This window comes from Mytilus edulis, chromosome 4, assembly GCF_963676685.1.
Source record: "Mytilus edulis chromosome 4, xbMytEdul2.2, whole genome shotgun sequence".
NCBI classification, from domain to species: domain Eukaryota; kingdom Metazoa; phylum Mollusca; class Bivalvia; order Mytilida; family Mytilidae; genus Mytilus; species Mytilus edulis.
The window spans coordinates 26,229,779-26,252,759 of record NC_092347.1 but is presented as its reverse complement, the minus strand read 5'-3'; the positions used below and the strand labels follow the sequence as shown (position 1 = coordinate 26,252,759).

General features: G+C 31.0%; 2 protein-coding genes across 2 annotated transcripts in view; one reads left to right on the top strand and one right to left on the bottom strand.

Moving 5' to 3' along the window:
* The window catches only part of LOC139521787 (M-phase inducer phosphatase-like), a 22,212-nt gene extending 8,380 nt beyond the window's left edge, over window positions 1-13,832 (bottom strand). Inside the window, exons 1-7 of the mRNA XM_071315413.1 lie at window positions 13,227-13,832; window positions 10,594-10,691; window positions 8,612-8,663; window positions 3,486-3,542; window positions 2,083-2,122; window positions 956-1,132; window positions 461-601 (exon numbers count right to left, since the gene is read on the bottom strand). Of these exons, the coding sequence (XP_071171514.1) occupies window positions 461-601; window positions 956-1,132; window positions 2,083-2,122; window positions 3,486-3,542; window positions 8,612-8,663; window positions 10,594-10,691; window positions 13,227-13,390 (729 nt within the window). The 5' untranslated portion in view covers window positions 13,391-13,832. The remainder of the gene's footprint in view (window positions 1-460; window positions 602-955; window positions 1,133-2,082; window positions 2,123-3,485; window positions 3,543-8,611; window positions 8,664-10,593; window positions 10,692-13,226) is intronic.
* Window positions 13,825-22,981, top strand: part of LOC139521789 (histone RNA hairpin-binding protein-like) — a 26,504-nt gene continuing 17,347 nt past the window's right edge. Inside the window, exons 1-4 of the mRNA XM_071315416.1 lie at window positions 13,825-14,177; window positions 16,301-16,387; window positions 17,438-17,524; window positions 19,949-20,035. Coding sequence (XP_071171517.1) covers window positions 14,098-14,177; window positions 16,301-16,387; window positions 17,438-17,524; window positions 19,949-20,035 — 341 coding nt within the window. The 5' untranslated portion in view covers window positions 13,825-14,097. The remainder of the gene's footprint in view (window positions 14,178-16,300; window positions 16,388-17,437; window positions 17,525-19,948; window positions 20,036-22,981) is intronic.

The following is a 22,981-nucleotide window of genomic DNA, read 5'->3' as shown; positions in this document are numbered from 1 at the left end:
AACATATTGATACATAATGTTCCCAAGCTTTTATAGGCATGCTAAAATACATTTTCAGCAGGGTTTTCACAAAATGAATTCAACACTTTTCAACTCATAATAAAACTCAGTCTTTAATCTGATTAAACAAAAACGAAAATAAATAGCATCAAATGAGTCCAGTCATGGTAGTCATCATTATTTCTTTGGGAATGTTGTCCTCCTCGCATAATTTTAGCTATTTTTGTCTAAGGCTAGTTGTCTCATTGAAATATAGTTTGTATACCCGCTCATTATATTCAATCATATAATAAATTTACTTTGAATTGAAAAAATATGAGAACATTTATTTCATATAAATAATTAATAGATTTTTTATCTTCACTTCATTGAAGAAAAGTTGTAAATCCACTGTATAAAATCTCTTCAACAGTATTAAAAATTTCAGTGTTCAAAAGACCATTCAGGAAGCACAACTTACCAATCCTGAGAATGACTTTGGTCTAGCCCTGGACGGAGAACTTTTGACTGGAGAGTACTTCAAGGGAGAACATGTATCTTCACTGATGATCTTTAACTTGCTACGTTTTGGTACACCAACGGGTGCAGCAAATTCAAAATCCTAAAACATAAAATTAACAATAAGACTCACTTTGTTTTTAATTAGAAATAAAATTAACATGAAGCAAATTGAAAGCTCTTTAACAGAAAATATGCACTGCAACAAGCTAATCGTGACTTTGTTCTCCAACATTTATGTATGTAATAAATATATGAATTTTAAATTTGCTGATTTTCTGATGTTGAGAATGGAAATGGGGAATATGTCAAAGAGACAACAACCCGACAAAGAGCAGATAACAGCCGAAGGCCACCAATGGGTCTACAAGTTACAACACATGTTTACTTTTTTTTATTTAGCAGCTTGGTTGTTCTCTCATTAACTGAACACATTGTATTTCAACTCCATACATACCCTGCTATCAAGACTAAAACCACTGTCTTGTGAACTGTTTTCTTCAATGTAGAATATTGGTTGTTGGATGTCTGGTAGACCAGAGTCAGGTGACATTGGACTGTCATTGTCGTCTGCTGCGGTGACTGTATTCTCTTTGTCCTGAAAGTCTACTGGACTCAGTCTCATCATGGGTGGCTGCAATGAAGGAAACATATGTAGACATATTGTAAATGAAGGAAACATATGTAGACATATTGTAAATGAAGGAAACATATGTAGACATATTGTAAATGAAGGAAACATATGTAGACATATTGTAACAAGGTTAAAAATAAAAAATAGGTGTCTATGATGATGCTCAAACACCAAAATGTATTAGGATGATGTATTTAAAGCTAGATGGGACAAGATCCCTAATGCGCCTTGAAATGAGGAACTCAAAAGTCACGTGTAAACAAAAATTCTCTGTGTAGTGATATTTGACACTTTTCTATGATAAACAAGTGACTGAGCTTAACCATTTGAGTTAATTTAGAAAGTAGGGGAACACAGAATAAATGTGTAAAATCTATGGAGCTATTAAATGTGTTCAAAGTATTAAATTTTCAAAGAACTTTTTGTGTTAAAAATGGGATTATTTACCATGAGGAGCCGCATCACAAAAGGATACTCGGGGTTTACTAATTTACGGAAAAAGTAATCTCACTTCGTACCCCGAAAATTTAACCACATATGTCAAAATGTCTCAGCTTCGAAACGAGCCATCACACATATCCAAGTTAACGATATGGACTGAGCAACAGAAGAAAACGTTACCATTACGGCCTATGGAAAAACTAATGCGCATCTGTACCCAGATGACAATTTTTTTTTCATTTAGGTATAAATGCAGCATTTCTAGAACTTTTTAATTTTACTAAATAGCTTGTAAATCATAAATGGCAATAGATAGTCATTTATAACACAAATCCTCAGCATCATTGCCCATGGAGAAAAATATTGTACTTCTTAGCTAATACAATATACTATACTAAAATGTTTTCCTGAGTCTCACTGCAATAACTTCATATTACGGTGCATAAAAAAGTATGCACATGTTAGCTGAAATTATTTTCAAGTAGTAATCTGTAATTCTTTGTACTTACTGGTAATGACTGTATTCTTCTGAAAGCAATGGTCTTCTTTCTGCAAAGAGGATAAAATATAAAATCATAAAAATTCTTAGACATTGTTAAATCTTATCTCTTTGATTTCAAAACTGATTTTGTGTCCTACTCTTAGCAATCACATTTTATATACTTTCCATAAATAATTTCTACTCGTATGTCTCATCTCAAAATTCAACACCTTACATTTCTATTTGCAAGAGAAAGACTCAGTTTGTAAAAACAACATCTTGTAAAAATGTTAAAACTATTGCTCATAATTATGGATACCTGTGAAACCTAATTACTATGTAGGTAATTAAACTTTTAAAATAATTTCACACTTGAACCAAGTACTGATCAGCCTAAAATGACTAACTCATTGACTCAAACCAACAGAGGTGTAAAACAATTAACAGGTAATTTGTCCAAGAAACTTAAACTTTTTTTAAATTCATTTGAGGTGTTTGTTAAGACAAGTTTTACCTAAGATAAAGCTGGTGTTATGTATAAACATGTTAGCACTCAAAAGAATTAAAGAGGTATATTTTAGCTGGATTACTAAATTAAAGTTTAGTTTATCTTGTCCTGAAGTGTCACATAATGACTCATTTCTAATATTTAACTTTTAATTAGGAGATTTCCAATTAATGAATCGTCCCTCAATACTTATATTCAATGATAAAAAAAATATAATCTTTAGACTATAATCAAAGGGTTGTACTTTTTCAATCTTTTTTACCCGTATTTTAAGGTTATATAAAGGTTATGGTACTAGTCTTGGGGAATATCTATTTAAATGATAGAATAAAATAAGTATTTATCAAGATTACTTCAAATTAGAAAAATACAAGGAAAACAAGTATTTCTTATATAGAATAACCATACATTGTCTCGAAATATCAATGTTATTTGTACAAGGCTTAGAAACAGGTAGAAAGCGAGGCTGTGCCGAGCATTTCTACCTGTTTCGAGCCGAGTACAAATAACCGATTGATATTTCGAGACAATGTATGGTTATTCTTTATATACTGCAACTCTTATAAGTGTTCTAAATGAAGTATTTAGGGTAAAAACCATCATTTTTTAATTTGGAGCGGACGACGTAAAATTTCCGCGAACCTGTATGTTTTATTGACGTCATAAATAAAACTCTACGAAAAACGCATTGTCAACGTCATAAACAAGGTGATATACGGTCAGTGACTGTATATCACATATGAATATACAGTCAATGCAATTTGACTGCTCAAATAGGACAGCTGCAGTATATAATTCATTCACATACACAATCTTTTAACAAGTCAAAAGTTCTGTATGGGTATTTTCAATCGATCGAACATTATTTCAAAGTGAACATTTTTTGATATTTTATGTTATCAATACCTTAATATTTGACTTACTTGGTGAATGCTTCTGCTGGTATCTCTGGCTTGATAGATGATGCAAACCTCTGAAGGCTGTGAGAAAAAATACAAAAGACTTTTAAAACTTGTTTGATTTTACTACAGTTCTTAAAATAAAATTAGTTGTTGAACAAAACTAATCAAAGGTGTCCAATACATCCAAAAATTAAACCTGCAAACCACACCTTACCAGTTCAAGTATATTACTGAGAAGGGCTTTCTTTGGGGAAAAAATCCCTTTGCACATTGTTGTCACCAGATAAATGACCCAGAATTCGAACATTTCTTCATGAAGACTAGAGGAAACCAAGGAGGTATATTAGATATACATCCTTGGAGAAACTAAATAGAATTTTACAGACCCCTTGAAAATTGTTTAAATTATGAAAAAAAATTAATATATCTATAAAAGAATTCTTTTGTAAACAATAGGTATACCAAATATAGAACAAAACCAAGCCAATGAATCAGATATATATACAAGATTTTGCTAAGCTTTCACTTTGAACTAAGAGAAAAATTTCAAACATAATACTAAATATATTAAATCTTACTTTAATCATGACCTTCAAGTTTATATCTTGTTCAGGATAAATTTAACAAGAAATTTTTTGTATATATAAAATCAATATTTAATCTGAACAAAAAACAAGAACTGAATTTCCCATGCATCCTTTCTGAATACAATTTTGTTTATTTTAACTTTTGCAGTGAATTGAGTATTCCTTTTTATTACTTAAGCTTCTTTTAGATATTATAAACTGAAAATTCTCAAAAAAAAGAAGCTACATTTTGTACTAAACTTAAGTTTTCCCTTCTTAATATACTTCCAAATTTTATCATTTCAACAAGGGATAAACTCTTTAACCTTTTGGTTAACTTGAATGTGTTCATTTAAAAAAATCATAAGTATTACTATTACAAAATCAAATGATGCAAAATGTACTTTTAAAATAAAAAATACCCTACCTCCAACTGGGGCTGCTGAAAAAAGCTGTTGCCATTGTATTAACAGGTAAAGGTGATGTTGACGGTATAGCTTACAGGTGTAGAATGATTGAGAAAACTAATTTACAGGTAGAAATTGGCTACCTATGTTAATTAGAGGATGCTGACATTACACAACAGGTAGCCAGATCAAAGGAACAAATCTCTCAGTAGTCCTATGGTTTTACGACTAAAGGTACTGAACCTGGGCCATAAATATCATCTAATAAACACCTAGGGGGCTACTGAAATCTTAAGGTGTGATGGGCCCTAATTAACATCCTGTGCCTCAGAACCTTTTCAAGTGTGAGATATGAGTGTTTGGTAAGGTATTGTAAGATGTCACACCTTGGCAGGTAACTTTACCTGTAAAAATTAACACATGTTCCATATAGCACAAATAAGGAACTTCCTCACCAAATATGCTGCCATTTACAAGAACATTACCTTAATCCGTGATTTCCTCAGCTGTAAGGCTATTGCTAAAGTCTACTTTTATTCTAAATTTCTTGTTTCTTTACACTTTAAACTAGTGCCATATATTTTATATAACAAATTATCTTTATTTATAGATAGAAGTTTGATAAATTTTGTCCATATTTCTTTATTATCCATAAAATGAATTTGATGTGGAAATGAAACAGGTTATGACTGTAGGTAAGAAGGAATATTTTGTTTTCCCTCAAATGGTTGCAACTTTTGAAATTACTTTAATCACTATAATCTTAGAAAGTAAACAACCTATCTTTCATTCTTTGGGTTTCAGATAAAGATCAAGTCTTCTTATGAACAAACAAGGAATGTCTTTGTTTATATATCTTGACATTAGAAATAATACAAATCATACATTTTTTTTCTTATACAAAATACATTTTTTTTTTAATATTCATATCATAACATTTGATATGTTAAACTTAACATTCTAACAAAAATCTATTTAAAATAATTTCAAATTGAATGTATGTGACTTTGAAAAAAAAAACCTCAAATTCAATTTACATAATTTGTTTATCTATCTGACCAATGAAAATCCTTCTCTTGTTCAAATATACAAACAAGATTAATAAGGTTTGCCTCTCAGGTGTTTTTTGTTTATATAACAATTTAACTAATCTTATTAGCACTTAATTAAATTTACAAGTTGCTTTTTTAATAATAAATATTCAGTATTCATAACAATAAATGAATTAATCTGTTTGAACAGACACCATTCATTAGTAGATTGTTCTTGGTATATTTGAGGTATGTTTGATATAAGGTGAAAATTTCCACAGTAGGTCTCAAACATGTGGGTTTTGTTAGGGAACTAACAAGATAAGCTTCATGTTGTTTCTCAAATTACCCTGATCTTAATTGAGTTACCTAATATAGGTGTAACATAATTCTGAACACTGTAATACAATTACCAGATATTTACACTGATTTTTTTCTTTTTTTTTTAAATGTTTGTTTATCATGTTTTTGCTCCAATACCTTCAAACAATATACCCATTTAATTTATAAAAATAAAAAAATTCTTGGCTTGAAATGCAATATATATAAAGATCAATAGCTAAACAAAATCTGTATTGAATGACTTTTCCTATTCTTCTGCATTATTTTAAACTTTAGACAATGAGGACTGAAACACAAAGACAGTCTGTTCAAAAAGAACATATTTCAAATTGAACATATTACAAATGACCATAAAAGATTGTATTTTAAAAAGCTGTTTGACTACTTTTTTCCATATAAATTGACATGTTCAGTCTAAATTTGATTTAAGGTTTAACAGCTTGGGTTTATTTGAATGGCTGAACAATAGAAAGTTTATTTTTATAATCTACAACAAGAATCATAGCCCCAGAGAACCTGTACAGAAGCTGTGAACACAGGTATCCCTGGTCATGGTCTGATGGGTTATTGATCACCAAATCAATCATTTGACCAGCAGGTGCCTCTTCTATTTACTAATTATCATTATATAATGACTATATATTTTATCATCCACTTGTCAGACATATTTTATAGCCTTCTAATTACACTTATGTGTCTCTAATCAAATATGACCAATGATTATTAGGATAAAAAACATCTTTTGACCACTATTTCTAAAAAAACAACTTAGTACAAATGCCTGTAGATTCATAAGAAATGAAATTCAAAAATAAAATTAACCACTAAGTGCAAAATTTATTTTCCAATATTAGACCATGAACAAAACTTAAGAAGCTATAGATAACATTTCATCCAATAAAGTAACTTTAAATTCTATTGTAACTTCACCGACAGCAGATGGAGTCATTTGTGAATGAATTACAGTCATTTAAGGTGAATATCTCTTCATTTTGTACCTGAACAGATGGCAAAGAATGAATGAAAAAATGTAAAGGTGAATGTACCCATACAAAGAACAATAAACATTTCTGTATAGTCAGGCAGATGCAACAGCTGATGGATATTTCTGCTGATGTTTGAGATATGAATAAAATTACCATTCTCCAATCAATTACTACTGTAGCATATATGAGTTAACTGCAGTCAAATGAACAAATTTAAATAAGTGTGTCAGCCAATATGAATGCATATCCTTTTGAAAATATAAATCAATGAAATACTTGGAATAATAATTTTCCCCTTTCATGTAACTTCATTTCAACATAACCATTTTGCATGAAAACAACCATGATACAAGTTCCCTACACAGAAAGCCCTCAAAAATCAACAATACACCACCTCCATCCTTAATCGAAGACAACAAATATCTGTAATCTTCAACCTCCACTTGAGTTCTTGCAAAAACCATCTGTTACCCTATCCCTAAAACAATGCATGGGAAGGTCAATAATCAGAACTTGTTCAACAATCAATGTTTATCTATAAATTGTCATTCATATCTTTTCCCCTATCCATTATAATCTTCTATTCTTATTATTTATTTTTTTTGTAAAGAAAATACCCTTGCTAATAAATAAAACTCTCTCCATAGTTAAATACACCAATAATTACTTGAGATAAAAATGATAAACTTATTGTAACTTGTTAAAAAAGATCGATAAATGTGACCAATAATCTTATCTTCAAATTTTAAGATAATAAGTTGAAGGATATTTTCAAGTCAGTCAGGGGTGTAAAAAAAATAAATGTTTATGTTTTTTTTTGTAGAAGAGTGGTGATGTGCCTTCTAGCTGTGGCAATAGGATCCTGCAGCCTCACCCATGCTGACAGACAAAGTCACAATAGACTGATACACACCCCCAGACAGGACATGACAATGTACTAATACACACATACTGTTCATGACAATATATTCATATGTAATAGGTCTGACACTATAGCCATCCTACTGTTTGACAATATTTCTGTCATTTTATCCAAGTCTGTCAGACAATGCATTATATTTTTGTAGTACATCTGTTTTCTCTTTGTTTTGTTACTTTGTTCTTGTCATCAGGCAAATTGCACAATACAATTTTGTAAAGTGATATGCATAGATGAAAGTTCAAATATTTCCCCAAAATTCCAATTCTTAGATAACAAAAAACAATTCTGGTATACATGTGCAAGCAATTCATGTGGAATAAACAAACATTACTAATAAGACAAATTATAATTGCTACTTCTTTTCTTCTATAAAACCAATTACAGCTTAAAACTTTACTTATTGATTAATGTATAGATTTTATTCTGGAAGAGTTCACAATGTTTCGAAGAGTCACTCTTTTGTGTTGTTCAAAAAATACTATTGAAATAGAGTTTCTCAAGATAAGGATTATGAAATCATTTGCAAATTCACAAATTCTATTAACATACTGTTTATTTAAGATTAACCTTTTTTTTTAAATAAATACATTTAATATATTTTTGATCCTGTTCGACCTTATTTTATACGAGATTAGTGATGGGTTGTTTGTATTTGGACTAAATCCGTAGGACTCTCCATAGATTAAGGACTGGGTTAAGTCAGGATATTATGGTTTTATGAGATTTGGAATGACCATTCATTACATCATTATCCTGTCATAAAGCAAACCTGTACACAACACTAATGTTTCTACTAATGCCATTAATTATAGGCTGTCAGTCAAATTAATTAGATCATTATATCCAAAACAACATGGGGGATACTTGTCTTGTAGAAGATAAATGTCTCTTACCTCATTTCTAATGTTGGTGAATCCAATGGGGTAGGGGAGTCCATGAAACATCCTAAAATGATATCATATGATTAAAGCTAATTATATGCCATAGCATTATCTAATATAAAATTACAATTATTGACCAAACTTCACATAAAGAATATAATTATTGTTATCTTACCATAGTGAAATACATCTAGTTCCTGACACAGTAACATCTCCAATTTTTACACAATATGAAAATCAGCTGTGTTGTTTTTGTTGTATTTTACATGAAAATAAGGAAGTGTTAATTTGGATATTAAAAACCATCAAAATTTGACAGTTTCTTTCCTTTGAAGTAGTAACCAGTTTACTCAAACCAGTCTCCCTAAAAAAATATCCTTAAGACAAGCACGACTGGTTGGTGGGGTGTTATGTACAGGTGAATATCAAAAGTTTGAACTGTTGTGGATTAAATTTGTCTAATTAGACAATAAAACAAGCTGTCAGTGGACAATTTAATTATTTTATCATGCTTTGTCTTGTGCCTCAGGTGGTACAAGTCTTGTTGGACATATTGTTTTGGCTGATTTGCAGATATCAGTATGATATGCATCAGGATTTATACCAAGATACTGCATTTTTATTGCCCTAAAATTCTGAAATGTCACACTTGCACATCCCAAAAGGCAAAAATTATTGTAATGAAGAATCTTGACAATTTTATCAGAAATTTTTATGTAATCAAAAATCAATTGTGAAATTCTGGCAGTTTTTATTAGTGATTTTATCATCATAACACCACTGATATAAATTCCCAAGAACTTCTTCTTTAGAGTATAAAATCATGTAAAAAATATTTTGAAACTAATTGAATGGTTACAAGATCAAAATTAATATCCAGTAATGGCTTTAAAATTACAAATTTGGGTTAAAAAAAAACTTGCTGATTCATAGATATGATTTTTTTTCTTAATGTTAAACAAATATACTTTTTTTTTGGGGGGGGGGGGGGTGTCTTCATGTCTGTCCACCATGTAAACGTAACAATGGATCACAAAACATTCTTATTTCTAAATGTATAGTTTGAGATTTTCTTTTATAATTAGTATTTTTTGGGTTGCCTTGTGTGGTTTGTTTTCAGTAATAATATATTGTACCTTTTCTTTAAGAACAAGAATTAAATTTGGTTGAAAAATTACTATACAAATCTAAATGGAAAGGGAATTTCATGGATTGAGATAAAACTATTTCTTCCTTTTTTTAGGCAGTTAATGAGAAATAATATTCATTCATTCACGTAAAATCTTTTCCAATTTTGTCCCCAAGCAGATTGAGGTAATCAAACAATTATAAAGGTGTAGAAATGTCCAAGTGGTCACACCTCTCACAGTGGACATTACATAAACTTAAAGTGTTTTTTTTTGTAAGGCTTTCACTTCTATTTTCTGCTTCATTGGAAAGAAATTACATCCCTTTAATTGTGAAACTAATGAACCCCTTTAAACTTTTTTCTTAAAAGGGGAAAAGAATCAAGATTACTTGATATATAGATTATATTGTTCAAATGTTGTTTTTTTTAAGTTACATTTATTCTTTTGAAACAGATATTTCCTGTGATCCAGACTGAAAATACAAAATTTCCTGAAGATGATCCTGTGTAATGTCAAAAGTAAATATCCTGAAACACTAGTCAGATTTCCTGTATTTCAGTTATCATAATACACAAACAAATATTCAAAACATCAAATGTGATTGGTTGTCTAATCTTATTTCAAAATAGTGTTACAATCATTGTAAAAAGAATACATTCTAGCCTTCAGTTAGCGAAAAAAAAATTAAAACATTTTTTTAAGATCGCATTTCTTAATCCATAACTTCAGCACATAAAAGAGTATACTGCTTTATCCCTCTCAGACCAGTTTAAATTCATTTTCTTTAAAATAGTTTTTTTTAATTACTTGAGACAACCAAGGTTTGCTTTTCATGCTTTAATCTAAAAACTATAAATGTTTTACCTGATTCTGAAGAATCCAGTCTATCAGGTGTTGGTTGGCATTGTGTGGGTGGTGTATCGATGCTGGATAAAGATAACTTTCTTCTTGGTGTTCCTCCCCTGAAAATAAGTGGTAATTAAAGAAACTTGTTCGAACACAAATCAGATGACATTAACAACTTACATTTTTAAATTCACATACCATATATCATATATATATATATATATGCTTCACATATTGCAGTTGATTATGCAACAGTGAATTCTATTTAATTTAATTTAACAGTAGTATAACATGAAAGAACCTCTGTTTACATATGCCATAAAAAATAAACTTCAATCAAAAATACAATTTTAATAAATCAACATATTGACAAATGAGTAAAGTCATCTTGCATCACAACCGCTGTAAGATTATGTTTTGACTTGAGGGGGCAAAAAGTTTTCCAAAGTCCATTTAAATTAATACTTCCCAATGATTGTACACCCTATGGGAACATAAAATGCAACATAAATTTTTGTTTTGACAGTTAACATTATAACTGTTAATAGTAGTTACAGAATTACAAAATACTACCTTTTGGTATTGATAATGCAATATTAAATTTTATTTGTCTTTTCCATGCATGTGATTATGTTTATAAAAATATATACATGTCTACAATTTGAGATTATGAAATACTTTTCCCTGATAGGGATATAATATTCACCCTTCAACATTTTTAATTGAAATCTTAGTTTCTGCATTAATACCAGAACATTAACAATGAGGTACAATGTTAGACTTTACCAGTAAAGAAACAGTTGAATATATATTTCAAATATAAATAAGTTAGAAAATTAGATACGAGCCACAAAGTTGAGATGGGGAAATTATTTTTTGTCCAATTGAGTTAAAAAGCCAGATCAAGCTGCATGTATATTTACTTAAACTGCAGATATATACAATAATCATGACAACAGTTATACATGACAAATGGAGCAAAATGTGTATACATAACCTAATTTGACATTTTAAGTAAATTTACATTTGATTTTAATAATCATTAGTACATTAACCTTATATATAACACTTATCTAGTTGCAAAAATGAAGCTCTTATGGTCCTTATATTTTTCTTAGGCAGGCTACAAATTGTCAATACCATCATCACAACAAAAAGAGCGGAAGCAGGACAAGTCGCCCCACTGGCAAGTCGCCCCACACCTAGTCGCCCCACTTTTTCACCAACTCGCCCCACTTAAAAAAAAAAAACGCCCCAACCTGGATCACCAACTCGCCCCACTTTTTAAAAAATCGCCCCACATGTGAAATTGGTTAAATCATGTTTAATATTACTCCTGCCAACTCGCCCCACTTAATGGAAAACGGTAATATTTAGATATCAAATTAAAATATAAAAACTCGCCCCACTTAAAAATAATTTTCGTATTATTGAAGAATAACTGTATTTTTTTAAGATTAGTTATTTGCATAACAATTGAAAAGAAACCTGTTAATTGTATCATAATGCAATATATCATAATACTTAACGGATTTCAATTAACAGCAATTTGTTATCAGAGCAATTACCAGATTGATTACTTTTGTCTCTGAATTTAGAATAATTCAACACTAACGACCAATCAGAGGAAGGCAAATGTTTCTTTCAAGTAAATATCAAAGTAACCTTTGACATGCATTTACTATGTCTACTGTGTATCCTTGTGTTGTGTGTGACGGAATTTAACTTATATACAACGGGATAACATCTTTTCCCATAAGTGGGGCGAGTTGGCAGGAGTAATATTTACGGAATTTAACTTATATACAACGGGATAACATCTTTTTCCATAAGTGGGGCGAGTTGGCATTACTACATTCATCCTGGTTAATAATATAATATAAATCTAGATATTATCGTTTTCTTTCAAGTGGGGCGAGTTGGCAGGAGTAATATTCACGGAATAACATCTTTTTCCATAAGTGGGGCGAGTTGGCATTAATACATTCATCCTGGTTAATAATATATTAATCTAGATATTATCGTTTTCTATAAGTGGGGAGAGTTGGCAGGAGTAATGTTTACGGAATTTAAGTTATATACAACGGGATAACATCTTTTTCCATGAGTGGGGCGAGTTGGCTTTACTACATTCATCCTGGTTAATAATATGTTAATCTAGATTTTATCGTTTTCCATTCAGTGGGGCGAGTTTTCAGGAGTAATATTAACGGGATTTAACACATTTCACAAGTGGGGCGATTTTTTAAAAAGTGGGGCGAGTTGGTGATCCAGGTTGGGGCGTTTTTTTTAAAGTGGGGCGAGTTGGTGAAAAAGTGGGGCGACTAGGAGTGGGGCGACTTGCCAGTGGGGCGACTTGTCATGGATTCAAAAAGAGCTATGGTCCGCAGCTTCATGTAACACTTATCCTGTTATCAACTAGTTAATTGGTTCCACAATTAATACCCATTCAAATTAATTATATAAATATATATAATTTTATTGCTGGCGTCTTATTTGTATTAAAATGTAAATGTATGAAAATACGCTGAAAATACACAACACAAACTGTTGATATCTAATATAAAAATAAAAGCAGGAACTTAAGGAACAAGTGATAAATAAAGGAATCTATTTTAAGTATAATAACTGAAACTGTTCAGTGTCCTTACCTCCCTGTATGGAGTTCGCTCAGATTCATGGCAAGGCTGGTGACTGGTGAATTCATTTTTGATGGAGCAATATTAAGTGCATTCAAAAAACTTAAATTATTGCTAAGATTTTTCAATGGTAAACGCAATCGTGGAGGCTTCTTTGAAATGCTACTTTTAGACATCTTTCGAAATCAAGGCAAGACTGTAAATGAAATGAGGGTGTTGATGATAATGATGATGATAACGCTGACAAGGAACTGTACATCCAGATCTTGAAGTTTTTGTCCCTCAAAATTCTACCAGTGCATTTATCTTCCGTTCAACCGCTAAATCATGGAATACACAACGACACTGCCACAAAGCAACCGCAAGATTTTATCATGAACTGTATGCCATTTTTACTTGTTCCACTCATAAAATGTATAAAATTGCGGTTGCATTGACAAAGCAAATTCTTTCCTATTCCATCCTTTGTGTGTAGTTCCAATACACTTTTTACATAGTATATTTTTGTAGATCAGATGTTCTTCAGCTGTTCTGTGTATAGGAGAAGCCGCCGTCCGTTTTGAAAAACAACACAGATCTAACCAATCAAACTTCGGGAAACCAAGCATGTACAAACAGGAAGTAGATTTGGAGGCAAGTGATGTGTATTGGCTTAAATGAACAAAAATTATTTTCTTGGTATTTATTTGCCCTCAAATTATGAAGTTTAACAAAATATGCACCATGAAAAAATAAAGATTTTTTTTGCCAAAAAAAATAAATCTTATGAATATTCATAATTCTTTGTTTTGGATTGAGCGCGTGCGTAAACTAGTGGCGGGAGTTACAGAGAAGAACAACAACAGACGGAAGAAAGAAAGTGGGAACGATACAGAGACTTAAAATGACAACTGAAATGAGAAGAAGAGACTTAGATGCACACAGAAGATCAAGAGATCGGAGAAATCAACACTTTTCAAGAAGGTTAAATTTGGTTTTGACAAAGCTTTAATTTTTTTAAGTAGAAAATGAAAATTTATTGGGTGAGCGTTTGTTTAGCCCGACCTGACCCTTGCGGTAGAGAGTAAAATATTTATTTAGATTAAGCGTGTACGAACGATTAAAACATAGCTCAGAAGAACTTATTGTTGAATTTTTAATGTACCAAATTAAATATGCTATACATTTGTGGATTGAATGTTGGCTCCTACATTTTTATAATACATTTGCGCCAACAATATTATTTGTGTTGTAAAACTTTATAATTTAGTCCAAACAATACACCTTATCACTATTTGTCTGCCATTACTAGACATCACATAGGTTCCCTTAAAAATTTGTCGTCATGATACAAATTATATATGACGATGTAACATTAATTGCATCTGGACAACCTTGAGCTCCCTAACAATGAAAAAGTGATTGTTGTATGACGTCAATAGTTTGAGCAGGACCATGTCTGGGATCAGCCGATAAGGTGTATTAAGACTTCTTCAAGTTCTTGAAAGGCTATTAAATTTTTATGTCCCACCTACGATAGTAAAGGGGCATTATGTTTTGTGGTCTGTGGCTCCGTTTGTTCGTCTGTTGGTCCGTTCGTCCCGCTTCAGATAAAAGTTTTTGGTCAAGGTAGTTTTTGATGAAGCTGAAGTCCAATCAACTTGAAACTTAGTACACTTATGGCTTATGATATGATCTTTCTAATTTCAACATATGTTCCCTATAGTATAATCTTTCTAATTTTAATGACAAATTAGATTTTTACCCAATTTCACGGTCAATGGAACATGGAAAATGATAGCCCGAGTGGGGCATCCATGTACTTTGGACACATTCTTTTTTTTTCTGTGATGCCTTCCAATGACATCCTATTGTAAAAATTTGGCAGACCTGAATTTACACTACAGATAATGTAAATTAAAGATTACCGAAATTCTTGTCCATCAAATTTTACCAAGTTTGATATTTAACTGTAGCATTTAATGGGACTACCTACGTGAAGAATAACTGTTATTACCGTAAAAATTCTTGCCAAATGAAGTTAACCGTAATTTTTGGTGCATGATGATGAAATGAACACTTTCTTATAAATAATTTTAAAAATCGTCGGTTTAACTAATTTAAACTCTTTAATGGTAGCTGAAAATGACTGGTTGACGCCTGATGATAAAGGGCATTACGACCCTCTATTATGTCAAAATAGGTTACTAGACTGGCTTCAATTCTCCCAATTTTTTGTTAAAAAGAAGGTTTCTTATTTTAAATTCCTGTAAACAAACATAAGTGTCTTGTAAACACTTTCATTCAAGCATTATACCAAGATAACTTGTGTTCAGCAATGTTTTTTAGTAGGAAATATAAGAGGTATGCTGACCCCGGTAAAACATTTCTCATCGTCGGCTGTCTGAAGCATTGACTGCGAAAAGGTTAAAACCATACATTGTAGTTCAAATGATAAATCAATACAAAAGATAATGGCCCCAAAAATCATGTATTGAAGGCTGTTTTTTTTTTAACTTGATGATAATGTTGTCCTTTATTCAAATGTTTGTACTATGACAAAAAATATCTAAATCCATAGTTTATATTGTTATCACTGAAAATTAGTATCCGTTGTAGGGTATGATACACTGGCCCTTGTCTCGGAAAATTTATGGAGTTGCAAATTTCCTGTTTACCAGGATGATATTAGAAATTTCTAATGAGAACACTGAGTTCAGAAATTGATAGATATGTCTTGTAACTTCCATTAGTAATTATTTCAGTCTGGGTGAGTCATAACTAGAATGAAATCAAAACCAATTTTGTCTATGTTGGGTGTATGCAAACATTATTGATTCAGATTGTTATTAAGCTTAATGTTTAGTGGCACTTATTTCATACATATTCAGGAAGCGAACAGAACCCATGAAGGGAATTCTGGTCTGTTTTGGCGATTTGGTAGATTTTGTTGATTTGAATTGTGTCAATTTGAACTTGTCTGATATATATTTTGCCCTTTATTTTCAGATTGTGAAGGATCAGAAACAAATATTATTATTGTGACATCTAACTGTATTTGAATTATAAATTTTCAAATGTTTTATATTGTCTTCTTTTTTTTTCAGGGAGGAAAAGTCATCTGGACCTCTTAGCCCTCTGAGAAGTCCAATGAATAGAAAAATACAGTCAGATATTAACTGTGATAAGAACAGGTAACATGATAATGACTCGATGAAGTTAGCCCAGGGTTTCAGATTTTTTTTGAAAATGCCCTTACCTACGGTCAAGTTATATATAGATTTTACTCTCCAACATCAGTTTTCACTTTTCTGTTATATTTTTGAAAAACATGAAAACAGGCTTGATATATGAAAAACAAAAACATTAACAACTTTATTTGTCATGTTTGTGAAGATACAACCGCTTTGAAAAAATGTTTGATAACAGTTTTAAGTACAAATTTTGTGGAACAGAAGGGGCATTAATAGGATTGTTATTGCTTCAATGATGACAAGAAATGGGAAAGGCAGCATAAAAAACCCTGACAATATCTGCAGAAAAACTGTAATCCTCAATGTTATAAGATGCAAGCTAGGTTGGACATTTACCTGCCTCTAATTTTGTTATGCACATACATTGTAATGTACTATGAAACATTTATAAAGCTTTAATACTCTTGATACAAGAATATTTAAAAAATGATAAATCATCAAAATTAATTATTAGAATTTATTTAAAACCACTGTTCTTATTGTGTAAACTGACATAGCCTTAGGGTTTCATGTTTATGGTCGATCAAAGAAGATGCAGGATCTGATAGATTATTCTGTAGATATAGAATTATTTCGATTCTAATAGGAATATTTGAACGTTTTCACTTCGAAGCGGACCTATAGTAGACGCTCAGAATGTCGCCATTTTGATTTCATGAACCAAAAACGTTATAGAAAATCAGCATTTATCAATAAAAAAAGAACAGAAACATTTAAACTTACTTTTAGAATGTTTTCATTTAATTTCCTAGCCAGCAACACCAACAAAAATGTCCATTTTGATCTCTGGCGTTGTTCAAAATTCATCTGACGTTGCAATTTCAATTGTGACGTCAATCACGTGCAGCCCATGTTCTATTTGAATTAGAACATGGCTTTGTACCCAAAGCTTAAGAAGAACGTCATATTAGAATCAATCTTTTACAATGGAATGATTTGTTGAAGAAATGTATTATTGATTTTACTAAAAAGAATGTTTATATTTTACAGGGATAGAAAAGGATGCTGGAAGCAACTTGGTTTAACTGATGAGTTTATAGAGGATGAAAATGAGTACCCAGTATTACAGTGTTCAAAGTAAATAACTTTTATTGTCACTATTATTGTCACTTTTACTTTCGAAAATTGGGTTAAAATGAATGTCTTTTTTTTATGCCTGATATTTCACATCGCCATATTATGAAGGAAGCTTTGTTCTGGTGAAGTTGAACATTCTTATAAAAGAACCACTGCGCAACAAAGAACCTACAGAGGAATTTTTTTTATGCCCCACCTATGATAGTAGAGGGGCATTATGTTTTCTGTTCTGTGGGTCCATTCGTTCGTCCCACTTCAGTTTAAAGTTTTTGGTCAAGGTAGTTTTTGATGAAGTTGAAGTCCAATCAACTTGAAACTTAGTACACATTTTCCCCATGATATGATCTTACTAATTTTTATGCCAAATTAAAGTTTTGACCCTAATTTCACGGTCCACTGAACATAGAAAATGATAGTGCAAAGTTCAGGTTAAGGTTTTGGTCAAGGTAGTTTTTGATGAAGTTGAAGTCAAATCAAGTTGAAACTTAGTACACATGTTCCCTATGATATGATCTTTCTAATTTTAATTCCAAATTATAGTTTTGGCCCCAATTTCATGGTCCACTGAACATAGAAAATGATAGTGCAAAGTTCAGGTTAAAGTTTTTGATGAAGTTGAAGTCAAACCAAGTTGAAACTTAGTATACATGTTTCCTATGATATGATCTTTCTAATTTTAATTCCAAATTTTAGTTTTGACCCCAATTTTACGGTCCACTGAACATGGAAAATGATAGTGCAAGTGGGGCCTCCGTGTACTATGGACACATTCTTGTTTGTAATATGTTTGTTTTGGTCATTTGGGTAAGGCCACAATTAAAAATATTTCAGTTTGCCCAAACCCGACCCAAGATGACTGGGTGTGGGTAGGTAGGTAGGCAAATTCTTTTTTTTTTTCAGAATTTGCGTGAAAATATTAAAAGATCTTAAACAGTACATCTTTTTTTCCTGTCAAACCTTTGTAGAGTCAACCAAAAGCCATGAATTTAAAACCTCTATAAATAAATTAGTCTACTTTATGATTTGTATCCTGAGATGTTTATAACCCTGACAATTGCTAAATGTGTGAAAGGGCTGGTAAATTTATGAAGTGATTTTCAACAGTTACATCAACAAGATGTTTGTGTAAAAAAAATATCAGCTGACTATGTTATGATTTAATTTGTTTGCAGTTTTTAAATCCTATATCTTTTAAAATAGATTAAATGTCCTAAAATATTTTATATGAATTATTATCTACCATCCATAGTTTCTGTCTTTTTATGTTTTGAAAACAAATTTATATTTTTACATTATCACACAGGTAAACTCATTTGGCTATAAATAGATCAAAACATGTTCTGTAGAATCTCCAAACTAAAAACGTATTTGTTATAATTTTATTTCTTTAAATAATCAAGTTCAAATTTTTTTAAACAATCATTATTGATAAAATATAATTGCATAAAGTTAACGTTTTCTGAAGACTATTTATTTTTAGGTCATGGTTCTAGAGGCTTCCTCACAAACTTGTATAAAAATCCAACCATAACATGTGTTTACTTTTGCACATGTGAAAAAAATATTTCTGACAAAAGCCAGATTTTTCTTGTCAAAGGGGATTTACATTGCACTAAATTATTCAGAAAGAGTTACATTCAGTTAAGATTATATTTCTGATTCTGTGAGCAATTATAGTTTAATCAAATTCTCCCAAACAGCAACGTACTGATCTTGTCAACTGAGACTTGTAAATTTGAACTATTTGAATAAAAGGGCATCTAATTCACATGATAAAGGAAGATTATAATTAAAGACAACAATTTTTTAAGAAGTAATTCCTTTTTATTCAGTAAAAACAAAATCTTTTTGGAAGATTGTAAATTCGCAACTTCCGGATCCATTTCCTGTCAGAGTAACATTGAAAATATTTGTTTGCACATGGTTTTGAACAAATCTACCTGAATATTCTTATCAGATATTCGATTACACGATGAAATTAACATTGAGCATATAGGTAAGGGTTTGGTAGTACAGTTAACTACAGCGTAAAAAAAACTGTGCCACTTCACATGTTTCACTTCTTTACATTCGTTAAATCAGAAGATAAAAACAGAGAACATCGATTAACTGTGTCTCTTATGCGCTTTCTTTTAATCTTATTCACAATTACTTTAAAACGCAAAGACGACAAACATTAAGTTTTATACAATGACGGAGCGGACACGAAAAGAATCCGCAAAAAAAAAATTCTTCTAAAAAACGTCAAAAAAAGATTTTGGGTCGGTCGCGTTTGGGCAAACATACAATCTTTTTATTTTGGCCCAATCAACAAAATTTGATGGTTATGTTTTATGTAGCTTGTGTTCTTATCAATTGGAAGTTCATTCTATTACAAAATCCATTAAAGAGTAAAAATTATAATGATTATGATTATTTTTGTAGGTTTATGCCAGAATCTTTCACCAAACTATCCAATGGACTTAATATGAGTTGGGCAGAGCAAGTAGAACTGGATCAAGAAGACTCAAGGTTTGACTTTAAAATTTAAGGTTTTATTAGCCAAAATTTTCAATTCAATCATGTATAAAGATAGCTGTAAAAGCCAATAGTTCTGTTGTCAAATTACCCCAACCCCACCACATTCCATAAAAATGAACTGACATTGAAAATCCTTATTTTGGGAAATTTTCTAATTTGCTTTACAGCATAATGTCTTATTTTTTTAAATCAATGCTGCTATTAAATAATAATTCACTATCCAAACATGTACAAGCACTATTCCATTTTAAGCTCACCTGGCCCACAGGGCCAAGTGAGCTTTTCTCATCACTTGGTGTCCGTCGTGGTCTTCGTTAACTTTTACAAAAATCTTTTCCTCTGAAACTACTGGGCCAAATTACACCAAACTTGGCCACAATCATCATTAGGGTATCTAGTTTTAAAAATGTGTGAGGTGACCCAGCCAACCAATCAAGATGGCCACCATGGCTAAAAATAGAACATAGGGGTAAAATGTAGATAATAACTCTGAAACCAACGCATTTAGAGTTTATCAAGTCAATATCTATCTGCCCTGAAAAAATCAGATGAATTGAACAACTGGCTGTTGGTGTTGCTGCCCCCCCCCATTTGGTAATTTTTAAAGAAATTTTCAGTTTTTGGTTATTATCTTGAATACTATTATAGATAGAGATAAACTGTAAACAGCAATAATGTTTAGCAAAGTAAGATCTAATAATAAGTCAACATGACCACAATGGTCAGTTGACCCCTTTAAGACGTTATTGCCCTTTATAGTCAATTTTTAACAATTTTCATTAATTTGGTAAATTCTTGTAAATTTTTACAAAACATTTTCCTCTGTATCTAAAGGGCCAAGTCTTTATAGATAGAGGAAATTGTAAGTAGCAAGAATATTCAGTAAAAGTAAGATCTACAAACACATCACCATCAGCAAAACACAATTTTGTCATCCTCATATGCCTCATACATGCAAGGCTTTATTTTAACGTAAATGATAAATAAGGTGTTTTATTTGTTGTTATTTAGGGACGTTCAAATACTTGTTCATGCATTTGTCTCAAATTCTATGTTTGATTTATAACATACAAATTAAAAAAGCCAAAAATAATTTACAATGCATGGACTTGATAATATGTATCAGCATTGCATGTGTGTAATTGTCTAGGCTCGATCTCAAAAATCATTAAGATGAATCATAAGGTTGCAGACAGTCATATAAGCAGATATATAATAACCACAAACACATAAAGTCTTCATGCTTTACCCAGCAGCCCAGGCTTGTAAAATTACTTTCAAGTCTGTAAAAATCATCTCTACAGGCCCTCAGAAACTAACCTGTAGATTTAAAAGTTCATGGTGAAGACTGTATATGAAATTAGGTATTGAGCAAGTTTTGTTGGATTTTTCTGTGTCTGTTTGATTTCATGCTGTAGGTTTAAAAAAATATTTTTAATCATCTTTTTAACCTGTATAAGAATTATTTTTTGTGTGGATCAAATGGGTCAATGAAATGGTTTACTTAAGATCCACTTTCAATGTTGTTCCTAGTACATGCATAATCAATCTCCAGCTAAAGCAGTGAAAATTTGAAAAACTTTTGATTAAACTGGAATTTCTTGTAATACTTATAAATTGTCAGTTTAAAGAGTTAAAAGAAAGCTTATGAGAGATGTCATATTTTTATTAGTGGGCATTTACTTTGCCATGTTAATTTTGTCCAAAAATTGTTAAATGTGTACACCATTATTTCTACAAATTGTTCTATCAATCAGTTATTTAAATTAGATTATGGTGAATTAAAGTTAATTTGTGTGAATAAAGCAATTTCAGATAAACTTTGCTATGCAAAGTAGCTACATTGTTGTTTGCTTTTGCCATTTTATAACCAAGGTGGAATAATTAAATGTTAGTGTTTTACTTAACTGATACTGCATTAGACAGTGATGTTCAACAAACGATGTATAGAATCCCAGGAGTGGTCAGAGATCATGACAATGCAGTGAGGGATTCAGATTTCATTCCACAATTGAAATATATATATTTCCTTGCACAAACATAATAATTGACTTGCCTGCCCTAAAAGAAAGTTGAAGTCAGAAATGCTATATGGGGCAGGAGCAGTAGTTCTATTAACTCTTGTTGGAAGGTTTTAATTCTGGAAACCTAATATCTTACAGATACCCTATTTCAATATTCTCTCTGACAATGGTATATACTCTAAACCATCTAATTTCTGCAAGTGCAAGCCATTTATATTTTTGAGACTTTCATTAATAGAAAAATAAAGCGAATATAAATCGTCATGAACTTGTAAAACTTATCTTTCCTTATTGAACTACATCAAGTAAATTTGAAATTGCAAAATTAAATTGCTGCTAAATTGGCATGAAAGGACTTAACACGAAAATAAGTTGGTTAATAGTATATCAATTGTTCTTACCCTCAGTTTAGCCACTGCAATACCAAAAAAAAAATTCAACTTTCTATTTTTTTACATCTTTATTTGGTATATCAATTCATTACAACGTCTTCTAGTTTGTAAGACATGCATACCTGACCTGTATCTCATTTTCTTTGAAAAGTTAAACCCTTAGACTGATGAATTCAGTTCAATTGTCCTTTATATGTAATGCTGAATAAATTGTTGACCGTTGAATGACTGATATAATGAACATGTTTACTTATATTTGCTAGATCTTTATAAATATTGAGTATTCATCAATAAAAGTTATATATCAGAGTATTGTTAGATTCTGTATTTTTATTAGCTCACTGTTCCAAAAGGAGCTTTTGCCATCATTTGGCATCAACCAACTGGTGTAAAACTATTTCAAACATCTGATCCTCTGAAACCACTGAACCAATTCCAACCAAACTTTAGCTGAATGTCATTATGATCTTTGGGATATCTAGAATAAAGTGGGTGTTATATTTTCTATTTCATCAAAAAAA